Source organism: Triturus cristatus, chromosome 10 (assembly GCF_964204655.1).
Source record: "Triturus cristatus chromosome 10, aTriCri1.1, whole genome shotgun sequence".
Lineage (NCBI taxonomy): Eukaryota > Metazoa > Chordata > Amphibia > Caudata > Salamandridae > Triturus > Triturus cristatus.
Genome location: NC_140593.1, coordinates 405,476,613 through 405,496,531, shown reverse-complemented (window position 1 = coordinate 405,496,531; position 19,919 = coordinate 405,476,613). Strand labels below are relative to the sequence as shown.

Below are 19,919 nucleotides of genomic sequence, written 5' to 3'. Positions count from 1 at the left end.
CAAAGACTGAGAAATTTGTTTTTGGTGGAACTGGGCAGAATCACATCCCTTATGAAAGGCCACAACACCTGGAAAATTCACCACCTATGTCCACGAAGGTATGTCTCCATGTCTTTTCCAACCCAAATCAATGCAGTGCACTTATCCTTACTCGAATATATCCTGCCCTCATTCTACTGTACCTTCTAGTTCGAGCTGTTTAGTTCCTAGGTGGAAGCAAGACTAGAGTTTCGTAATAAGGTCTAAATTGGACTTCAAAGAAGCTGATTAGAAAAATGCATCGACTGCAGACTCATTCATCCAGGCTGTGTGTAAGTCCCCAAAAGCATGATCATGTAAAACCAACATTGAAAGCACTTAACTGGCTGCCAGTACAAGACAGAAATATATTTAAAGCTATATTTATGGTGCACAAAGAATACCGGCAAAATGTCCCGGGAACATACGAAAACTTCCCCATCACAGCATCTCAATCAGCGATCTCTGATCAGCTACATCACATCTGATCATTCAAAAAATCTTCTAAAGGCTAAATCATGGAAGCAGTTCTCAAAGAATTCAAGGCATGATCAGTGGAATTCTCAGAACCCAACCTCAGAAACAAACTATTTGCTCTACAGGAATAACAGAGTATTTAGTGTATCCTTTCGATGGAACTCAGAACTGATGGAAGCAAGTGAATAATATTGGATAGGGAACATGCTCTAGAAACAACTTGATTCAGTTCAAACTGTACCACACTTAATTACAGTGCCATTTTGTGCAGCCATATAATACACCCAAGTAAAATATGAAAATTTCCCTTCTCCTTCCTACATTTTTTTCTGCTTGTACGCCCAGCAGGTAGCGGGTATGTTTCTGGGAATGTATAGGCATTTGTTATCTTGGGGAAAGAAATGAGGGCCTGATTTATATTTCGGCAGATGGGCTACTGCAGCACAACGGTGATGGATATCCCATCCCCCAAAATATAAATTCCATTATATCTTGTGTGCGATTTATATTTTGGTGGATGGGATATCTGTCAGCATTGTGACGGAGTAACCTGTCCGCCGAAATATAAATCAGGCCTTCAGTCTAGCAAGATCTTTCTTTTAAATAACATTTATTTTCTGAAGATAAAAAATTAATTAACTTTAGCCAGTTGATTTTTTAAAAAAAATTAGAAAAACAATGTTACAGCTCTAAATAAAGTCTTTATGAAAACAAACTATAAAATCATTCAGCAGAAATAGTAAAGATTACAAGGTAAGTCTAAAATAATTCAAATAACCTATTTAGAGCGCATTTGTTTGAAATACAATTCAATAACCCATGTTTTCTAGTGGAAGAGAGAATCCAACAAATGGGTTAATTTCCGATGAACTTGTCTATATTGCCTCAGACTGTGGCAATCACAATTTTCTATAGTTAACCCATCAATTACAGCACTGTACCACTTATAGTCAGTATGTGGCCATGTCTGAATTTGCCTTTAGGAGTAGGAATATTTCCCTGGAATCAGAGGATCCTGCCCAAAAATAACCAGAACTGTACATGGATATAGATTCTCAAAACCCTATGTCCAATTATCTTGGAGATTTAAGCAGTATATTAATCAAATCTGCATGATTCACTGTAAGGTGGCTACATTCCTCTGTTGCTCTAATCTGCCATGGAAATACATTGAGAACAGTAGGATACTGAATGGTATGTGACATTGGGCATACACAGGTATGCCAGCATCTTTAATTTGGGAGCAGTATGTGATCTCTTGAGCTGGTGCCTGGTGCTATCTGATTACCCAGCTCATTGCCCCATTTAAGCACTAGTGGGACTGAATCCTTATTTGTGTGTCCAAGAACAGTGAGGACCATGTACGAACTTAAAAGTTTCAGAGAGCAGTTCGTTTACTTGCATCTCCAGAGTAGCTCTTTTTATTGCCTCTACGGCTTCTCCAGCCACGCGGATTTGATTCTTCAAGGACCTCTTTAATGCACACGCAGGTGTCACATAGATCATCAATTATCAGCTTTGAGGAGGATCTTGGTACTGCTGCTGGGATTTTCAGAGAAGGTATGCTGCCAAAATATCGGACTCCTTAGACCAGGAATTAGGTCACTGAAGTGTTCCACCATTTTAGTGCATTGGTGTCTAGTGTTTTATTTGCAATTCAATATGCCTTTGGATCGCCTGAAAGACTGACATAAGGGAAACAGTGATTTACGCAAAACCACACAAGCTGTCACAACCAGAGATTCGCTCTTGGCAACTGCTGGGGCAAAGCCCACCAACTAAATAACACTTCGTTATTTTGGTGCTAAACTCCATCAGAATGGCAGCACTAAAAAGATGTGGAAGTACAGGACCTACAGATACATCACTCATTTCTGAGCACTTAAGATGCAGCTGCTAATGCACATCTCTACTACCCGAAAACCCGCTCCTGTGCATGGTTTCTGACATCTAATTGCAATGTGTTGTGAATGCCAGCCCATGGTTGTAAGTGAACTTGTACCCTGATACACCAAAACACTTCTAGGGAGCACATTACGGTCAGGTGTATTGTTACTGCCAGGTGTAATTATCAGGAAGGAAGGGGTGTATAACTCTAGCGCCCCTCATCTTTTTACATTGTGGGTGGCTGTAGACGTAAAATAGGTGCTATGCCTACAGGCACAGCACCACATTATTTCTGGCTCCTTCTCCCACAAGTATGCTGGCATGAGTGTGCACTGTGAATACCTAACCCACAATATCGGTGGAACGGATTGTCGTGGACAAAATATCGGACAAAAATATATCAGCAGGTAAGTATAGATTTTCTATAGCTAACTACTCATATATGAACCTCCTCTGTACATACATCTTCACGGTACATAAATGCTGGGATAGGAACAGTGAATCTATACTTCCCTATATGCTCTTACATTTCGATATTTGTCCCTTGATATTCTATCCTCGATACTCTTGTACCGCGATATTGTTGGGGTCCCATTCAGTAGTATATAATCTTGCCATGTGGGTCAGTAATGGCAATGTTACAATGGTAACCTAGGCAGTGCATGTGCAGTTATGTCATTGCAGCCCACACTATGCCATGCAGCATAAGGCACTGACCTATATCAGAGTCAGTTCATTGCTTGAATAACTATAGGTGCGAATGATAGCTGACCTTCATGTGTTACATTCAAGGTTACACAATAGGGAGGAAGATCCTTCTCCTACCTGGCGGCCAAGACATGGAACTCCCTCCCCACCCACCTACGACTGACCCAGAACCATCTCTCCTTCAGGAAACAGCTCAAGACCTGGCTCTTCGAGCACTAGCGGATCCCCCTCCCCCCAGCGCCTTGAGACCCTACGGGTGAGTAGCGCGCTTTACAAATTCATGTATTGATTTATTGAGGGAGCCCCCCCAACTACCCAGTAACCAATGCAAATCCATAATCTAAACATTGAACTATTAACTCTTTCCCCGTGCTAGTGATATTGCTATCCTACGGGCCATTGCCCCCAGCAGGCTTACGTCTCCATTAAGAAAAACATGACTGCCTTGTTTCAAAGATTAAAGAAGCAAAACACAACCAAGGTTTTCATCTGAAAAGTCGCTGCTTTCTCCGAGAGTTGATTGGTCACAGTATCTGGCAGAACTATCAAGCAAACTGTAACAAAAAAAGTGTTCTTTTCAAACCAATCTGTCTGCATTAACAAGTAACAAATTTGCATTTTGAGGTTTACTTTTTTATGCGCCCTACACAACACTGAACCGCGGATCTCTTAACATTCGTTGTGCATTTATTTTCCTTTTGTGATCATTCAAAATCCATTACCATTTCACAAACAGGGCTTTGAAAAGACAAACTAAAAACTGTTGACGCCTGTTGATGAAAAATCATATTTATTGCTCTTCCCAAACAAACACAGTTTGTTCAAATTATAACTTTCATTCTAACAACTTGTGGTTGCAGCTGCACAGGAATACTCCAACTAACATGGGACCAGGGAGGCTGTTTCCGAACATCTGGAAACGGACAGAAACGTTGACTTGGAACATGTCAGCAAACTCTGCAGTTCTTTCATTGCTAACTCCACAGTGGAATTACTCAAGTCGACTTACAGACTCACTGAGAATGTAGGTTCTGTAAACACGAACAAACAAACTAAAACAGCTCTGCAGATGGTCCTCACCTGGTAGGTTCCGAGGCCGGACCGGGCCCTTTCATAAGTGCTGACTGAACGAGACCAGTCAAGCTGGCGATCTGCTTCTCCATGGCCTGCATCCTCTCCCTACAAACCCAAAGAATGGACAGTGCGTTAGAGGCACTCCTGTCAAGAGGGAGATTGTTAACTAAAGGCTGCTTTAGATAAATAAGAAAAGATTAACTAAGAAAACAATTTAGAGTATATATAGCTTCATTCGATCAAAGAAATGATCATTCACATCATAAAAAATACAACACATCAGAATAAAAAAAACAGTTCATATTCGTTAAAAATATATATATATATTATCAGAATATCCACTAAAAACAAGGTTAAAATTCCTGAAGAAAACACAGTAGGCCAAATCATCCATTAAGACAAATTAAGGTTATGTATGCACAGCCATTTTCACAGGGTGAATTATACATTTTAGCCTCTTCCTCCACGCAAATAGCAGAAATCTTGAGATAGAAAACCCTAGCCAACGTGTGGTATCAGATTTAAAAATGCGTATAGCTTCCGAATAAGACCTATTGGGAAGGCATACGACAAACAGGGGCTATCCAGGTTCTTCTATAGTCAGCAGAGGAGGGGCAACAATTTAGAGTATTTCCAATGTGGACATTTTACCTGTGAATTACTAGGTATGAATTGGAACTTTGCTCCCAGTTTACCCTTGACCGAAGAGATACTAGACACCCGTGCATTATCTGATTACTTTAGCACCATAAACAGAACGATGGCCACAAGAAGTGGGCGTCCTTTAAAAGTAGATACTTGTAGAAATTTCTAATCCTAAGTTGCTGTTTCAAGTGTTATGCACTGCCTTAAAACCTTTGTGATCAAACGAATTAGATTACTTTTAAAAGGGCCATCTCTTAAACTGGGGCGGGCGCCTTCTCCGTATGAGCGGAGGAGCATTGTCCTGCCTGCTGTGAGTACAGCAGGCACACACATATACATGAAATGGCAGGGCAATGCCATTTTACCTAAAACGCGCCGTGCGAGGGCAGGCTGAATTCTGCAATTGCAAGGTTACAGCTGCCCCTGCAGTGCGCATGTCAGGTTGACTGGCTTTATTCCTACGGCCAGCCCGACAGGCGCACTGTAAGCCCAGCAATCCCCTGGCTGTGAAACAGCCGGAGGATTGTTGGCACAGGACCCCAGCCTCAAAATGAGCACTGGAAAAGCCTGCTCCCACCAATCCTGGAGCAGCTCTCAGCATTCGAACAGCTCCAGATTGGTTGTATTAGTATCCACTGAGCAGGAAGGAAGTCCTTCCCTTTCCTGCTCGTGGACGCAGATTGGGGTGAGAGGTGATGGGGGAGCAGTATAGGGTGAGTTTGGGACTGTAGCGCCCCATCATATTTTTATAGTTGCAGCCGCCACTGCTTTCAACTGATGTCACAACAGATTTTACAACCCAAACAAACGTCAAACAAGGCCATTCCAGAAGCCTTACTGTTGATTATGTAAGATTGAGGACAAGTGTTCTATTTGTCACTGAATTGTCCTTTTGAAGCAAGAAAACATGCTGTAGCCCTGAATTTTTTAAATAAAGCTTGATTTAAAAAAAGGAAAGCTAAAGTCTGTCACCGAAGTCAAACAAGTGATGTCAGTTTCTGTGATGTCATCAGGCGAAGGGGCCAACAATTTCACTTTCGTTGCCCTTTCCATTTCAGATACTAAAGCCCACAAGTTTCATGACCAAGCAGAGAAAATCGATTTTCAAATCACAACCATATCCAAATGAAAAAGAAGGCTTTTGCAATGCAGCAAAAACAACTAGTTATTTAACAATCAAACACGTGCAAATTTAACCAAAGAGTTTGACTCTTTTACTGGACAATGATTGGAACCCAGTAGCTTAAAACACACATATCCAACATGGGGTCTTATCCGAACAGCATACTGGAAATATCTGACAACAAGAATGTCAATACAGCCAAACATTCAGAGGAGGAATATATGCCTGACAACATCTTTAAGAGAATCTAATGTTTTACTGAGAATGCAACTAACGAAATACATTTTGTTATTCTCCTGAATAATTTGGAATGAGAAATGTTGTATATCTGCATTACACAATATGTGATGCAAATACTTCTGTTAAAAAGTATCTCACCAATAATATTGAATGCCAACAGAAACAACTTGTGTTAGTACTCAGAATAAACTAGCAAAAGCTAAAGTAAACGCTTACTAAACTAGACCCGAAATAAACATTTCTGCAAATGTTTTTGTGTTTAGAGGTCCTCCATGAAAAACATAACTCAAGAGGGAAATATATCCATATCCAGCTGTATTGTTGACACAAACAGAGAAGGACTTTGTGACTTTTATCATAATATGTTTTATGGCAGACGTCTCACTAGAATATCTTGACAGGAGAAAGCAAAAGTCTAGCAGAAGTTAACCTTTTCCTAATACCCCTAAAGAATAAACAAATGTAAAATATTAAGGAAGCGAGAATGCTCATTTTAAAGCAAGCATACATTTAAATAATATAGATTTGACCAGAAGTCATCATGACATTTATTATCATAAAGGTCATTGATAATGTATTTTAATAAAAGGAGTGCTAAACATATGAAACACAAAAACTATCATAAGAACAGAGATGAAGGAAGATTGATAAACCACAGGTTTCAAAGTTCATCGTGGAATGCCACGATCACCTACTTAAAGTATTAAAAGAAAGCCCAGCAGAGATTTTGTTACTCAGACATTTGATCAGCATATGAATAATGTTTTGATTGGAAAGAAGCTCTCTAATACTGTATCAGAGGAATTTTTCAGCAGCAAATTAAAAATGTCAACGGAGGAGGAAGTGACATATAGTGCCTTATGTTTGGCCGATGATGTTCCATCGCAAAAGTGGAGGCCATTTTACAAGAGCACTATAGCCAATGGCACTTATAGGACTGTGGTTGGGAAAGCCATCGCGTTTTGATGGAGTTTCTCGTCTGCCTAGCTGTAAATAAACTCAATTTAATTCAGAACAAATGACTGCAATAGCAGAAATAGAGAATTCCTCAGGACCGAAGTATCTACTATGAAAACATGTTGCTAATTTGTACAGAGATTTATATTACTGTGGTTAGATAAATGTAATTATCACAATTACTACAGAGACATTAAGTCCATTATATGGTGGATACAGATCTAGTCGGCATGCAATGAATGAGGTTTTAAAATAGTCAAAGGGTAAGGGAACCCTAAGCACTTTGCATTTAAAATTTACCAGGGCCTTTTAAATAGTGTTTAAGGACCAAGCCAAATGGAGGTTTCGATCAGTCGACAGATGATCGAGCAAGGTAGTGTGGTGTAGTATGGTTTTCAGAAAAGCTATGGTATAAACCAAATACAAAATTCAAACTATTGTTCATTCTCAGCAGTTGCCTAAAGGGGCTATTCGGTGAATGATGTCACAATGCATCTCAAAACCCAAGCGCTTTATCAAACAAAACAACATTCCGGAATGCCTAGTGTTGGTGAAAGCAAGTGATGCGGGACTGGGCAAAGAGAACGGTTGTTTTCTCTAGACTGGATAGCCCATTGAAGGTGCTAACAGAGAGGACCATCAATACAATTTAACTTCAAAAGAAGTACTCTAGGCTATCATGCTGCTTCATAAACAGCAGACCAGCTTCAAACATTTTTCTGCGTTTATTCAGTGTCTTATAGCTGAACAGCTGTGGCACAAGGCACTATATGAATGCCATGTTATCATTATGTATTACCTCAGTTACAAATTACAGGTGCCAAAAATGCATTTCAAAAAGGTAAAGGTGCATAAAAAAATGGAAAAATTCTCAAAGCATGAAGTAAATTCTGATTCATTCAGAGGCAAAAGTGTTCATAAAGGTGACCAAAGTCCCACAAAGAAGATTAGTGCGCATAGTGAGAGGTTATGAAGTAATAGGTTAAACGCCTAAGGAAATAGTGAAAGAAGAGAAACCTTTGCATATAGTTTCCAAACATATCTATTTTAAAATGCACACAGCAGGGCAGATTAATTTAACTACCTTAAAAGCGGGGCAGCAAGTGGGCATTAGCTAGAGGAGGGCTTTGGGGGTCTTCATCAATATTTAAATTAGGTTCGGTTTTAAATGGAACCCAAATTGAGATTAAGATCTATGCACGTCTGCTCTTGTGGTGGTAGGAGGCTAGGAAAACCACATTAGTAAGGTAATACATACAATTTAATGACAGACAATATCACCATAGTCAGTGTGCAAAAGTAAAACTTTAGCGTCCTATTTAATGTGATGTGATGTGAGCATTAATATCTGAATTATAATCCAGTTTAAGGTTCTCTTATAAGGGAAATTTCAGTAGAACCCATTGCAGCCTAATGAAGCAAGCTTGGGTACATCCACGCCACACAGGGTCAATTTAAATGAAATACACTACAAACTAGATAAATGTATGCCCTGTGCAGAACCGGTCACTACTACTAGTGGAAGTAGCTATTGGCTTTAAATGATTTATTGAAATTTCTTAAATAAAATAGATTTTATTGTCTTGCATCATTGTTCTAACCCTTTCATAGCGTCTATCAAAGTCTCAAAGTACCTTTAAGACCATTGAGATCTAACCTTTCAAACCATTATAGGCCTAACTTCTGAAGTGAGTGAAGGAGATCAGGGTGTTGGTTGAAGTGTCATTACTAAGCTTTAACCCCTTCGCCGTGGCAGGAATTCCGCCGCGGCGCTGGGGGGGGGGGTTTGGGGGCAGCGCGGTGGCGCTGTGCTCGTGACGGAGCCGCTCCGTCACGAGCCACGGTTGAGCTGTGCTCATGACGGAGTGGTTCTGTCACGTCTCCGCCCACTGCGCTAATCGCCTGCACAGGCGGGGAATTAGCGCCGCGTGGGCGGAGCGGCGGCCAACTGCCGCAGCATGACGGAACCACTCAGTCATGAGCACAGCGCAACCGTGGCTCATGACGGAGTGGTTCCGTCATGAGTGGGGAAGGGGTTAAACACTGGAGTCCTGCAGGAAATCCAGAGTAAGTGCCCCAGACGTAGCATGGTACTGTGTGTGTGTCTATTATGCATGTAGTGTAAAGTCAAAAAAGTGTGTCAGGATAGATTCGCAAGCTGCCAATACAAATCAGTCATGGTTATGATTTTTAGGTTACAGAACAAAACCAAGGGATGCAGTTCCTCTAGGATAGCAAGGAAAAGGGAGGGGGGAGAGCGATTAGTCTCTATATAATGCCCTCACACACCTAGCAAGGTGTCATGCTTCATCATAGGGCTGTGCTCCTCGTCGGGCCGGCGCTGCAATGCCCGACGGGCTCCCGCGAAGGGGCTCTTTTTCGGAGATCTTTTTAAGAGACAGCCGTATGGGTGCGTGGGGGTCAGTGCAACAAGTGTAGTGAGTGGTGGTGTAGTGAGTTAAAATAGGTATGGTATTGCCAGACAATGAACCATTTTATTCTGATGGTATACCAGCCTAAGTAAAAATAGGTGATCCCAAGGGATTATAATGATCCCTAGGGAGATCAGACGGTCGACATGTTTCTTGCTCTATGCCCAAGTGGGTCGGTGGCAATTCATCAGGACCACGTGAGAGAGTGCTCAAAAAAAGTGTGTCAACTCTACTACATAATTTAGTGATGCAGAAATTGTCAATACATCACCATGCAATCCAATAGGGTCCCTAAGGGAAGTGGACCCGTTGTTGCGGTACCTGAAAGAGAAAGGGGACAAGGGAGGACAACACAGACACATAAAACAAAATTCGAGACTGTTATTGGGCTCCTGAAGGGAACCGTGCGTATGGTGTGGCTACCTTATGGAAGTGCTCACACAGTGACCCAAACAGAGTCATATCTAATCCATTCAGGTGTTTGCCAGATAAGTGATAGGTGCAGATGCTTGGCGGATGCTAAGATGTGGAACACATTGTGAAGAGCTGGCATAGAGAATTACCAGGCGTGGGGCATGCCTTAACGTAACTTGATACGTGCGACTAGGTGCACACCGTAACGAAATTATGCCGCAATTTTATCCTGTGCGCTACACATGCTCTGAGGTGGAGGAATAAAGCGTGGTACTATATTCTGGTGGACCGCCCTTAAAAAGTAAACACTCGCGCTAATGTGGGGGGGTTTTTTGAAATGACTTGGGGCATGCCTTAACGTAACTTGATACGTGCGACTAGGTGCACACCGTAACGAGAATATGCCACAATTTTATTCTGTGCGCTACACATGCTCTGCCGTGGAGGAATAAAGCGTGGTACTATATTCTGGTGGACCGCCCTTCAAAATAATCACTCGCGCTAATGTGGGGGGGTTTAAAATAACAATAACGGTAAAAGACACTGTTTCAATAGATACTACTGAGCCCAGCTCGTGGGTCTGGCGATCATAATGTAAGTTGTAGGTCCCGTGCGGAGCAGACTCACCCCCATTTGGGAAGGAACTTGTAGTACGGGTTCGCCTGGCGGCCAGGGAGCGCCTGTCCTAAAACAATACGAACAAGGATAGTTTATAATGCCTGGCGAGTAAAAATAGCTATGACGGAACCCAGGGGAGGAGGATTACTTAAAGAGTGTCTGCGCGTTCACTGCCGGAGACCTACTGCGGCTCAGGCTTCCGTAACAACCCGCTGGGAGTGTGTGGCTGATAACGGAAGTGAGCGGGCGTGGCACAAGCGGAAGACTAGACCGCAAGTCACGGCCGCCATGATGGAAGTGCAAAACAACTTTATTGTTCAACGAGAGAGGGGATGAACAGTCGGCCCGGTTTTAAGTACAAAACTCGAGCGTGGTAGGGAAACAAAGTATGTGAGAGATATGTAGGTGATTGTTATGTAGGTGATTGGAAGGGATAACATGTGATTTAATATCCCCTGGACAGACAAGAAGATAATAACAAAATTACAAATATTAAAGGAGATTTTATGTATTCACTGAATGTCCGGCTGACAAGCCAAAAAATGGGTTTTATGTTTAGACTGAATGTCGGACTGACTAGCCCATGGGTCATGGCCTGGGTTATCCCCAATAATCACTGTTGCTTATCGCAATTGTTTGCAAAAACCAAAGTCACAGCCCTGAGTAGGTATGCCCATCATAGATTTTTTAACGGCCATCTCATATCGCCAGATGTTCATGTATTATTGAGAGTGGCCCAAGGTATATCATCGTTGAGGCCGTTGGTATGGCTCGAAATTCTAAAGATCCACTGTTGTTCCTTGCGGAAGAGGGCTTCCTTACTGATTATTGGAAAGGCTTGAAGGACTGTCCATGAGAGGTCTTTGGCAGTGTGATTAGCTTCCAAGAAATGTGTGCACATTTTCGTGCTGATCTTTTTGCATCTAATGTTACTCCGATGCTCGGAGATCCTGATCTTTACTGGACGTGTCGTCATGCCAATGTACATTAGCTCACATGGGCACTGGATTAAGTAAATGCAATTGCGGGTATTGCAATTGGTATGGGATCTTTGTTGCCAATTCAGAGTTTCCGAGAAGGTTATAGATTTACTCGTTTTAGTGAGGTTACAAGCTGTGCATTGTCCGCATGGATGGTGGCCTGTCACAGGAGGAAGTCCCCACAGTCTTTGCTCAGCTCGTGGAGCTGGTTTGGGTCTGGTGCTGATAAGCATAGTTTTCAAATTGTCAGTTCTTTTAAATGCGAAACGTGGTTTTGGAGCTTCCCAGCCTCCTACCGATAGAAGTTTCCAATGCCTTTTGATTATTTTTTGGAAGGTGTTGGATTCTGGAGTGAAGGTGCTTACACAAGTAATTAGGTCGGTTTTCATTCTTTCTGTAGAGGCCAGCAAGACATCTCTGTTGGTATTGCGAGCCCTTTTGTAGGCCGTTTGTGTTATAGTGCCCGGATATTCCCTGCGGGCTAGGTGGTCAGTGAGCTCGTGTGCCTGTGATTTGAAATCCTCCAGTGCGCTACAATTTCGACGTAGTCTGAGATATTGCCCGTATGGCAGGTTGTTTCGTAAAGCCTTGGGGTGGAAACTACTAAAGAGTAGTGGGCTATGGCTGTCAGTTGGTTTTTTATAAGTTTTAGTGTTCAACCCCAAAGTGCTTTTTTGAATAAGCAGATCCAGGAACGGCAGTTCAAGCACGGAGGAGTTGGCTGTAAACCGCAAGTAGGGGTTTAAGGAATTCACCCATGCTACAAAAGAAGGGATGGTATTCAGATCCCCTTTCCAAAAAATGAGTATATCGTCAATATACCTCCGCCAAAGGGTAATGTTACCCTGGTAGATGTTGGTCTCACAAAGGATGTGGTTGGCCTCAAAATGAGCCATGTAGAGACATGCCAGGCTGGGAGCAAATGTGCTCCCCATCGAAGTGCCCTGGACTTGATGGTACATCCGGTCTTCAAATTGGAAATAGTTTTTAGTTAGGGCAATCTCTGCACACTCCATAATAAAGGAGATTGGTGTGGGCGAGTTCCATGTTTGTGCTCGTAGTACTTCTTCCACAACATCCAAGGTGGCCCTCTGAGGAATGTTGGTGTAGAGGGCCTCTACATCCATAGTGACAAGAGCATCCACACTACTGCCAGTTTCGTTGATTTGTTTGATGATGTTTAGGACGTCCCTTGTGTCTAGTAGAAAAGTTGGCGTTTTTTGTACCAGAGGGCGCAAAAAGTGGTCGCAGAACCGCGAGAGGGGTTCCAGCACCGAGTTGATACCTGACACAATTGGCCTCCCAGGTGGGGGCAGGACACCTTTGTGGATTTTAGGTAATGTGTAAAAGTAAGGTATCCGAGGATCTTTATTCATCAAGAATTCCGACTCATTTTTCGAAATCCAGCCTTGTGTTAAGGCACTGGTCACTAATGTTCTTATTATAATGACCAGTTTGTTGGTTGGATCTTCTTTGATTTGTTCGTAATACCGTGTGTCACTTAGTTGTCTTAGGCATTCTGTTCTGTAATCGGGGGTGGACATGATCACTATTGCTCCCCCCTTGTCAGCCTCTTTGATGGTAATGGTGGTATCTTGGCTTAGATCAATTATCGCCAAATTTTCAAGGCGAGAGATGTTGTGGAAGGATTTTTTCTCTGTCATGTTGTTAATGTCATTGAGGACTGCTTTCTCAAAAGCCAAGATTTCCGGAGGAACCATTGCGGATGAAGGAGTGAAGGAGGATGGTTTTCGTAGGCCTGAGTCAGATGAAGGAGGGGGATTTTGGCCTGTGAAGAAATTCCTCAAGCGGATTTTCCGAAAGAGGTCATGTACCTCACAATGAGTTCTGAATTCGTTGTGTCGTGGTGTGGGCACGAAGCCCAGACCCTTAGAGAGGATCTTGATCTCTGGTTGGTTTAGCTGTCGATCTGATATATTTACTATCAGTTTTTCTTCCCTCTGTGGCTCCTGAGTTCCATCGGGCCTTGGTCTGGTTGGTCTTTCCAGTGGACCTGTTTTTGTTGATTGTACCCGCCTCTTCTTCTTCCTCTGCCCCTGCCCCAGCCTCTGCCTAAAAAAGGTTGTGGTAGGTAGGGGTTGAATGGAACAGGTCCCTGTTGGAAACCGGGTGGTTGCCACATGTGTGGGCCCGGAAAAGGGGGCATGGGGTAGGTATACTGTGGGTTCGGTGGTCCGTGTTGCTGGTAAGGTTGTTGGCCTCTCCAACTCTCAGAGCTAGAATTGCTGCTATTGGAATTCGTTCTTCGACGGGAGTTAGAACTATCGTCTGACGAATAATCACTCTGTGCATTTTGGAAATCGTCTTTTAGGTAAGGATAGATTTTTTCTTTATTGAAGCGGCTAATATCTTTTTGGAGTTTGTTGATTTTTTGTCTCATTAGATAATCCTTATTTTCTGCGATTTCGCTATTGATTTCTGATAATTTGGCTTTAAAGGCCGCGATAGTGATGGTCGCTTTTAATGCTCCTTCGGCAATGGTGATCTGGATGATTAGGTCATCAGCAAGACGTTTAGCGGTCTTAATAATCAGTATCAACCAGTCCCTAGTGCACTTCCAGGCAACTAGGGACCATTCTTCCTTAAATTGCTTATCCTCAAGGAAGATTCTTGGCATGTTTGACACAATAAGCCCATTGGGGGCTATATTTGCGCGAAGGTATTCAGTCATAATTGCCCCGTGCATTATGATCTTCATTAGTTGGCGTTTCATGTTGGTAATGCTGTTCCAGTCACTGCCCATGCTCGTAGTTGCCATGGCTCCATCTGCGTCTAGTAAAGATGGTGTTCTGAGAATTTCTGTCACCAGATCGTCATCAAAGGATAAACCTTGGTGTTGTTCCATGGTCGGTGTTGTCCAAGGGAAGGGAAGGGAGAAAAAGGGGGGGAGCGGTAATTATCCGCTAGCCACTCGGGCTAAGGTCCCACGGCTGAGCCGCCGTACGTAATGCTTCAAAAAGGAGGAGGAACCAAGAGCTTTTTAATGAGGTCCTGCACCGTGCTCCGAGGAATATAGAACAAAACCAAGGGATGCAGTTCCTCTAGGATAGCAAGGAAAAGGGAGGGGGGAGAGCGATTAGTCTCTATATAATGCCCTCACACACCTAGCAAGGTGTCATGCTTCATCATAGGGCTGTGCTCCTCGTCGGGCCGGCGCTGCAATGCCCGACGGGCTCCCGCGAAGGGGCTCTTTTTCGGAGATCTTTTTAAGAGACAGCCGTATGGGTGCGTGGGGGTCAGTGCAACAAGTGTAGTGAGTGGTGGTGTAGTGAGTTAAAATAGGTATGGTATTGCCAGACAATGAACCATTTTATTCTGATGGTATACCAGCCTAAGTAAAAATAGGTGATCCCAAGGGATTATAATGATCCCTAGGGAGATCAGACGGTCGACATGTTTCTTGCTCTATGCCCAAGTGGGTCGGTGGCAATTCATCAGGACCACGTGAGAGAGTGCTCAAAAAAAGTGTGTCAACTCTACTACATAATTTAGTGATGCAGAAATTGTCAATACATCACCATGCAATCCAATAGGGTCCCTAAGGGAAGTGGACCCGTTGTTGCGGTACCTGAAAGAGAAAGGGGACAAGGGAGGACAACACAGACACATAAAACAAAATTCGAGACTGTTATTGGGCTCCTGAAGGGAACCGTGCGTATGGTGTGGCTACCTTATGGAAGTGCTCACACAGTGACCCAAACAGAGTCATATCTAATCCATTCAGGTGTTTGCCAGATAAGTGATAGGTGCAGATGCTTGGCGGATGCTAAGATGTGGAACACATTGTGAAGAGCTGGCACAGAGAATTACCAGGCGTGGGGCATGACTTAACGTAACTGGATACGTGCGACTAGGTGCACACCGTAACGAAATTATGCCGCAATTTTGTTCCACATCTTAGCATCCGCCAAGCATCTGCACCTATCACTTATCTGGCAAACACCTGTTTTTACTTAGGCTGGTATACCATCAGAATAAAATGGTTCATTGTCTGGCAATACCATACCTATTTTAACTCACTACACCACCACTCACTACACTTGTTGCACTGACCCCCACGCACCCATACGGCTGTCTCTTAAAAAGATCTCCGAAAAAGAGCCCCTTCGCGGGAGCCCGTCGGGCATTGCAGCGCCGGCCCGACGAGGAGCACAGCCCTATGATGAAGCATGACACCTTGCTAGGTGTGTGAGGGCATTATATAGAGACTAATCGCTCTCCCCCCTCCCTTTTCCTTGCTATCCTAGAGGAACTGCATCCCTTGGTTTTGTTCTATATTCCTCGGAGCACGGTGCAGGACCTCATTAAAAAGCTCTTGGTTCCTCCTCCTTTTTGAAGTATGATTTTTAGGTTACCTGGCTACTGGTTTTGGAAAAAACTAGGACCTTATTGGTCTTCTAAATACACCATGGTGAACAAGGAGCAGACGCTCCGAAACGCGTAGGGTGACTTTCTGTGAATAAATATCACGCCTGAAGAGATTCATGGGCCAAGGGTTGTTGTCTTTATACGTTTGAGAAGGCGTTCTTTTGTGTGGATATATATATATATATATATATATATCCAAATCCTCGTAAGAAACTTTCAAATCAACGCGAAAAAATTAGCGAGGCCCCAGATAGGTGCGAAGTGTTCTTTATTGCCACCTAGTCCGCCATATATATCATTTTATGCTTAAAAAACTTGAATCTGCAAGTGCTTCTGAAGTATTGAAATATAGGGGAAATAGAAAATAAAAAAATTATAAATACATAATAAATAAACATCAACCCCCCCCCCCCCCAAAATAATTAATAAAAATACATTCGTTTTTTGTACAGCAACACTTGAAAGTCGGGGTTTCTAACTATTTACCCATACATATGGGACTTCATACAATACAACTTTATCTCTATTATTTTCCATATACATGTATACCTTTCTATGTAGTAATGATTCTATATATGTATTACTTTACTCCTACTGTAGGAAAAAAACAACCTTGAACTCTCTAATTCACAACTCTGCCTCATCCTTTACCTTTTTCAATACATCCTCTATCGCCACTCTCTGACCTATCCCAAACCTCTTTGTACTACTATGATCTGCCTAATAAACCTTTACAGACTCTTCCCTACTCTATCCCTCCTTTGGCTCATCCCAAACCTCATTTAACTACAATGAACGCCCCTTCTAGACTCTTCCCTGCTGAATCCCTCCTTTATCTTTTCCAATCCAACTAAGAAACTCACATGTCCATCGCTCGAATTAACTTGTAGTTCCCTTTTCTAGTCTGCCACTAATCGATTCTGGGTTCCAGAGTAGAATCCTACTTTTTGAAAAGCGCTGCAACGCCTCATCAAGGGTAGATAGCGCTATATAAATAAAATGACAATGTAAACAATTTGGACTAAGTTATAATTTGCATGACTTCTGAAGTTGCCACTGACCTTTTCAGTAAAACATTAAAAGGAACAGACAGGTTTGGTTCAAAATGAAACTACTGAAGGGCAGCCATTATAAAAGACCAATGATGCCTGACTTATTGCCTCCGAAGGACGGAGGCCGCTGTGGTTGTGGAGTGACCCTTTAAACCCTGCCAGTGGACGAAAGAATGTGCTGCAAAAGCAGTCTGAAAGCACAATAACAAAACAAAAAAAAAAACCAAACAAACTTTTAAGTAGGTTTCCAAACGCAGCATTACAGAAACACTTGCTTTTCATTAAATCATCACAAATGTCTCTCTGGCTTCGTGATTTATTTGAAGTAGATTATCGGCCTTACAAATTCATAAATAAGATTGTCTTTTCATTTCACGGTACTAATCTGGAAACCAGCTTATGGTGTAACTAAATTACTGCAACACAAAGCTGCTCTTTGGATCCTAGCAGGGCAGACTCCACTGGATGACAAAAAGACAAATGTCTTTGAGGAAAACAACAATTTATACATCGCGTTGCTGTGGCAATTTCACATTCTAATAACGGTTGCGCTCAGCTGCAGTCGGCGCGCGCCGAATGAGATTCATTCGTTTCATCAAGAAGGGAACTTGATTTCTGTAATTTTCCTATTATTTACCAATCTATGTTTTCATGTGGCGTGCATGAGACCCGAAAGGGTTTCAAAGTCCTGAAAAGAAGTGCACACGTTTGCCATACAGATAACAGAAGGAATACTGCTGTCCAGAAAAAATTGACAAATTAAATTTAGATGAAACCCAGGAAATTGTATAATTACTCTACCGGTGACGTGGTTCGGGGTGTAGGGAGCAGGCGTTAATCCAAGAGCTTGTAGGGGATAATCAAGCAGTCAATCTATCAGTGTAGGCAGGAACGGAGCTGTAATAGGATACAACGGGGGCGGCCTCCAATAGTTGAGCTAGGGCACAAGTCCTAAACAAGCATTGGCATAGCCAATTGGTCTCGTCTCAAGTGTTTACCCAGAGCTACTGGCTTTCCCAATGTCTTTAAGCTACGCTGTACAGCAGAGTGGTTGCTGTGCAGCATGTTGAAAAGTTATAATAAATAAGTGTTGTAAGCATTTTTGTTACCATATATGTAACCAGGAAGACATTATGAACAAGTAAAGGACCCTATTAAACAAGCATTGGCATAGCCAATAGGTCTCACCTCTGGGACCTTATAAGTGTTTAGCCATGCAGCTCATTATCCTTGGTACAACAACATCTACTGTTACTTCATGTGCCACTGGTGAATGGCCACACACCTATGGATGGGCTTCCATGCTTATTGAAAATATGATACAGTCTCTTAAAAAAAGTGTATTTCTGTAACAAAGAAACTTTGACACTAATAGACTCCTTATAGCACTGCATGGAGAAGTACATATTAAAGTCTTTTTTTTCCGTACAACTGGTAGTCTGAACGTATATATCTGGTAGTGCTTTCATACGCGATAATGACTTTTTTGACTTTCTAAATTACGTGATGACGTATTGCCGATCCTGTACAAACAAAACAGTTCACAAGTCAAGGTGGTATTACATTTCTTAAATATGGGACAGTGAGTTGAAATGTATGAGCAATCACCACTGGAAAACCACTAACCTTAGGTTATGAAGTAGCGTACTACCCACCATAAGGCGCTTTAACACATCATCAGGGGTAGAAAGCACTAGATAAATTCAATTTCAATACAATATGTCCTCCCTTGATGATACAAACTCTGCCTGTAGCTATTTTGTTTCACATTTCCCTTGCCGATAAAACTCTGTCTGCAGCTGTTTTGCTTCAACTATGCGAGCTGGTTTTCGCCGAGTGGGAAAAAAGCTGCATTTGGTAGTTTCCATGACTGCTACCATGGGCAAAATTAAGTTTGGGGTCGTGAACTAAAGTCCTAGCTTAGCCACTTGACACATTGTGTGATCCCAGGCATATCACGTGATCCTTGTGGATAGATTAAGAGTTCATCGCCAGGTAACTATAAATTGCTGGAGCATATAGCAGGATTTTTATTACAGCCACTCTGACACCCAACTGTGTGCACTCCCTGTCTCTTCTTGTGTAATGAATGCTCCCTCACACATGCCCTCCCTAAGTCTTGTGCAATGAATGCTCCCACACATGTGCACTCCCCGTCTCTGCTGGTGTAAGGTCCCTTACAGCTTCTCACCTGCCTGGACTGCTTGCACCAGTACTGTCCTCCCCGTCATTCTAGTGGATTCGAAGATGACGATGTTTTTAGGCTGGGATGCCATGTTGAGAGGGCTCAAGGTGACAGGGGTCGTGCGAGGACTGTGAGCAGCCAGGTGGCAACGTGACTTCACTGGCGTGTAGTGCTGCAACAACAGACAACCCTTGTCAGTGTGGGAGGAGCATGTTGTGTGGTGTACTTCCTGTGCTTTAAACAAAGGAGAGAAAAAGGAGTATGTCCTCTTCCCCACACGTTAATGAATATAACAACTTAGACGCACTCGTAAGCCTGCTCAAAATCTTCGCGTTAAAAAAAATAAAAAAATAAAACACCAGCAAAACACAGGCAGTGTAGCATGGACACAACAGAAACAGCAATCTTCGCCTATAATTAACTGAATTCTCTGCAACCAAGCAGGCGGCGGCACCTGGTGTGCCTAGAATGAGCTGTGAAACAGGCCCATAATTAAAAGAGGAATGTATCGTGCCACACAGGCTCTGCGTGCTAATACATTGTACCACAAAACTCTAAAATCATGATACCTGGGCTACGCTGGGCACTTCCTGCATCGAGGGCCGGCGAGAGGCAGTGCTGGCCGGTCTCCAGCAACCCAACTCACTCATACCCCACCTGCTGCATTGAGCACCGGCGGCCGCCGGGCATGCTTGAGGATCGTGGCTGCGGCTCAGCTGC

The 19,919-nt window shown here is 42.8% G+C and overlaps 1 protein-coding gene across 15 annotated transcripts in view; it reads right to left on the bottom strand.

The window, feature by feature from the left end:
• Positions 1 to 19,919, bottom strand: part of KIAA1217 (KIAA1217 ortholog) — a 1,240,780-nt gene that overhangs the window by 139,437 nt on the left and 1,081,424 nt on the right. For all 15 annotated transcript variants that reach the window (XM_085631670.1, XM_085631677.1, XM_085631672.1 and 12 more), the window contains one exon: positions 4,171 to 4,269. In XM_085631670.1, coding sequence (XP_085487796.1) covers positions 4,171 to 4,269 — 99 coding nt within the window. The remainder of the gene's footprint in view (positions 1 to 4,170; positions 4,270 to 19,919) is intronic.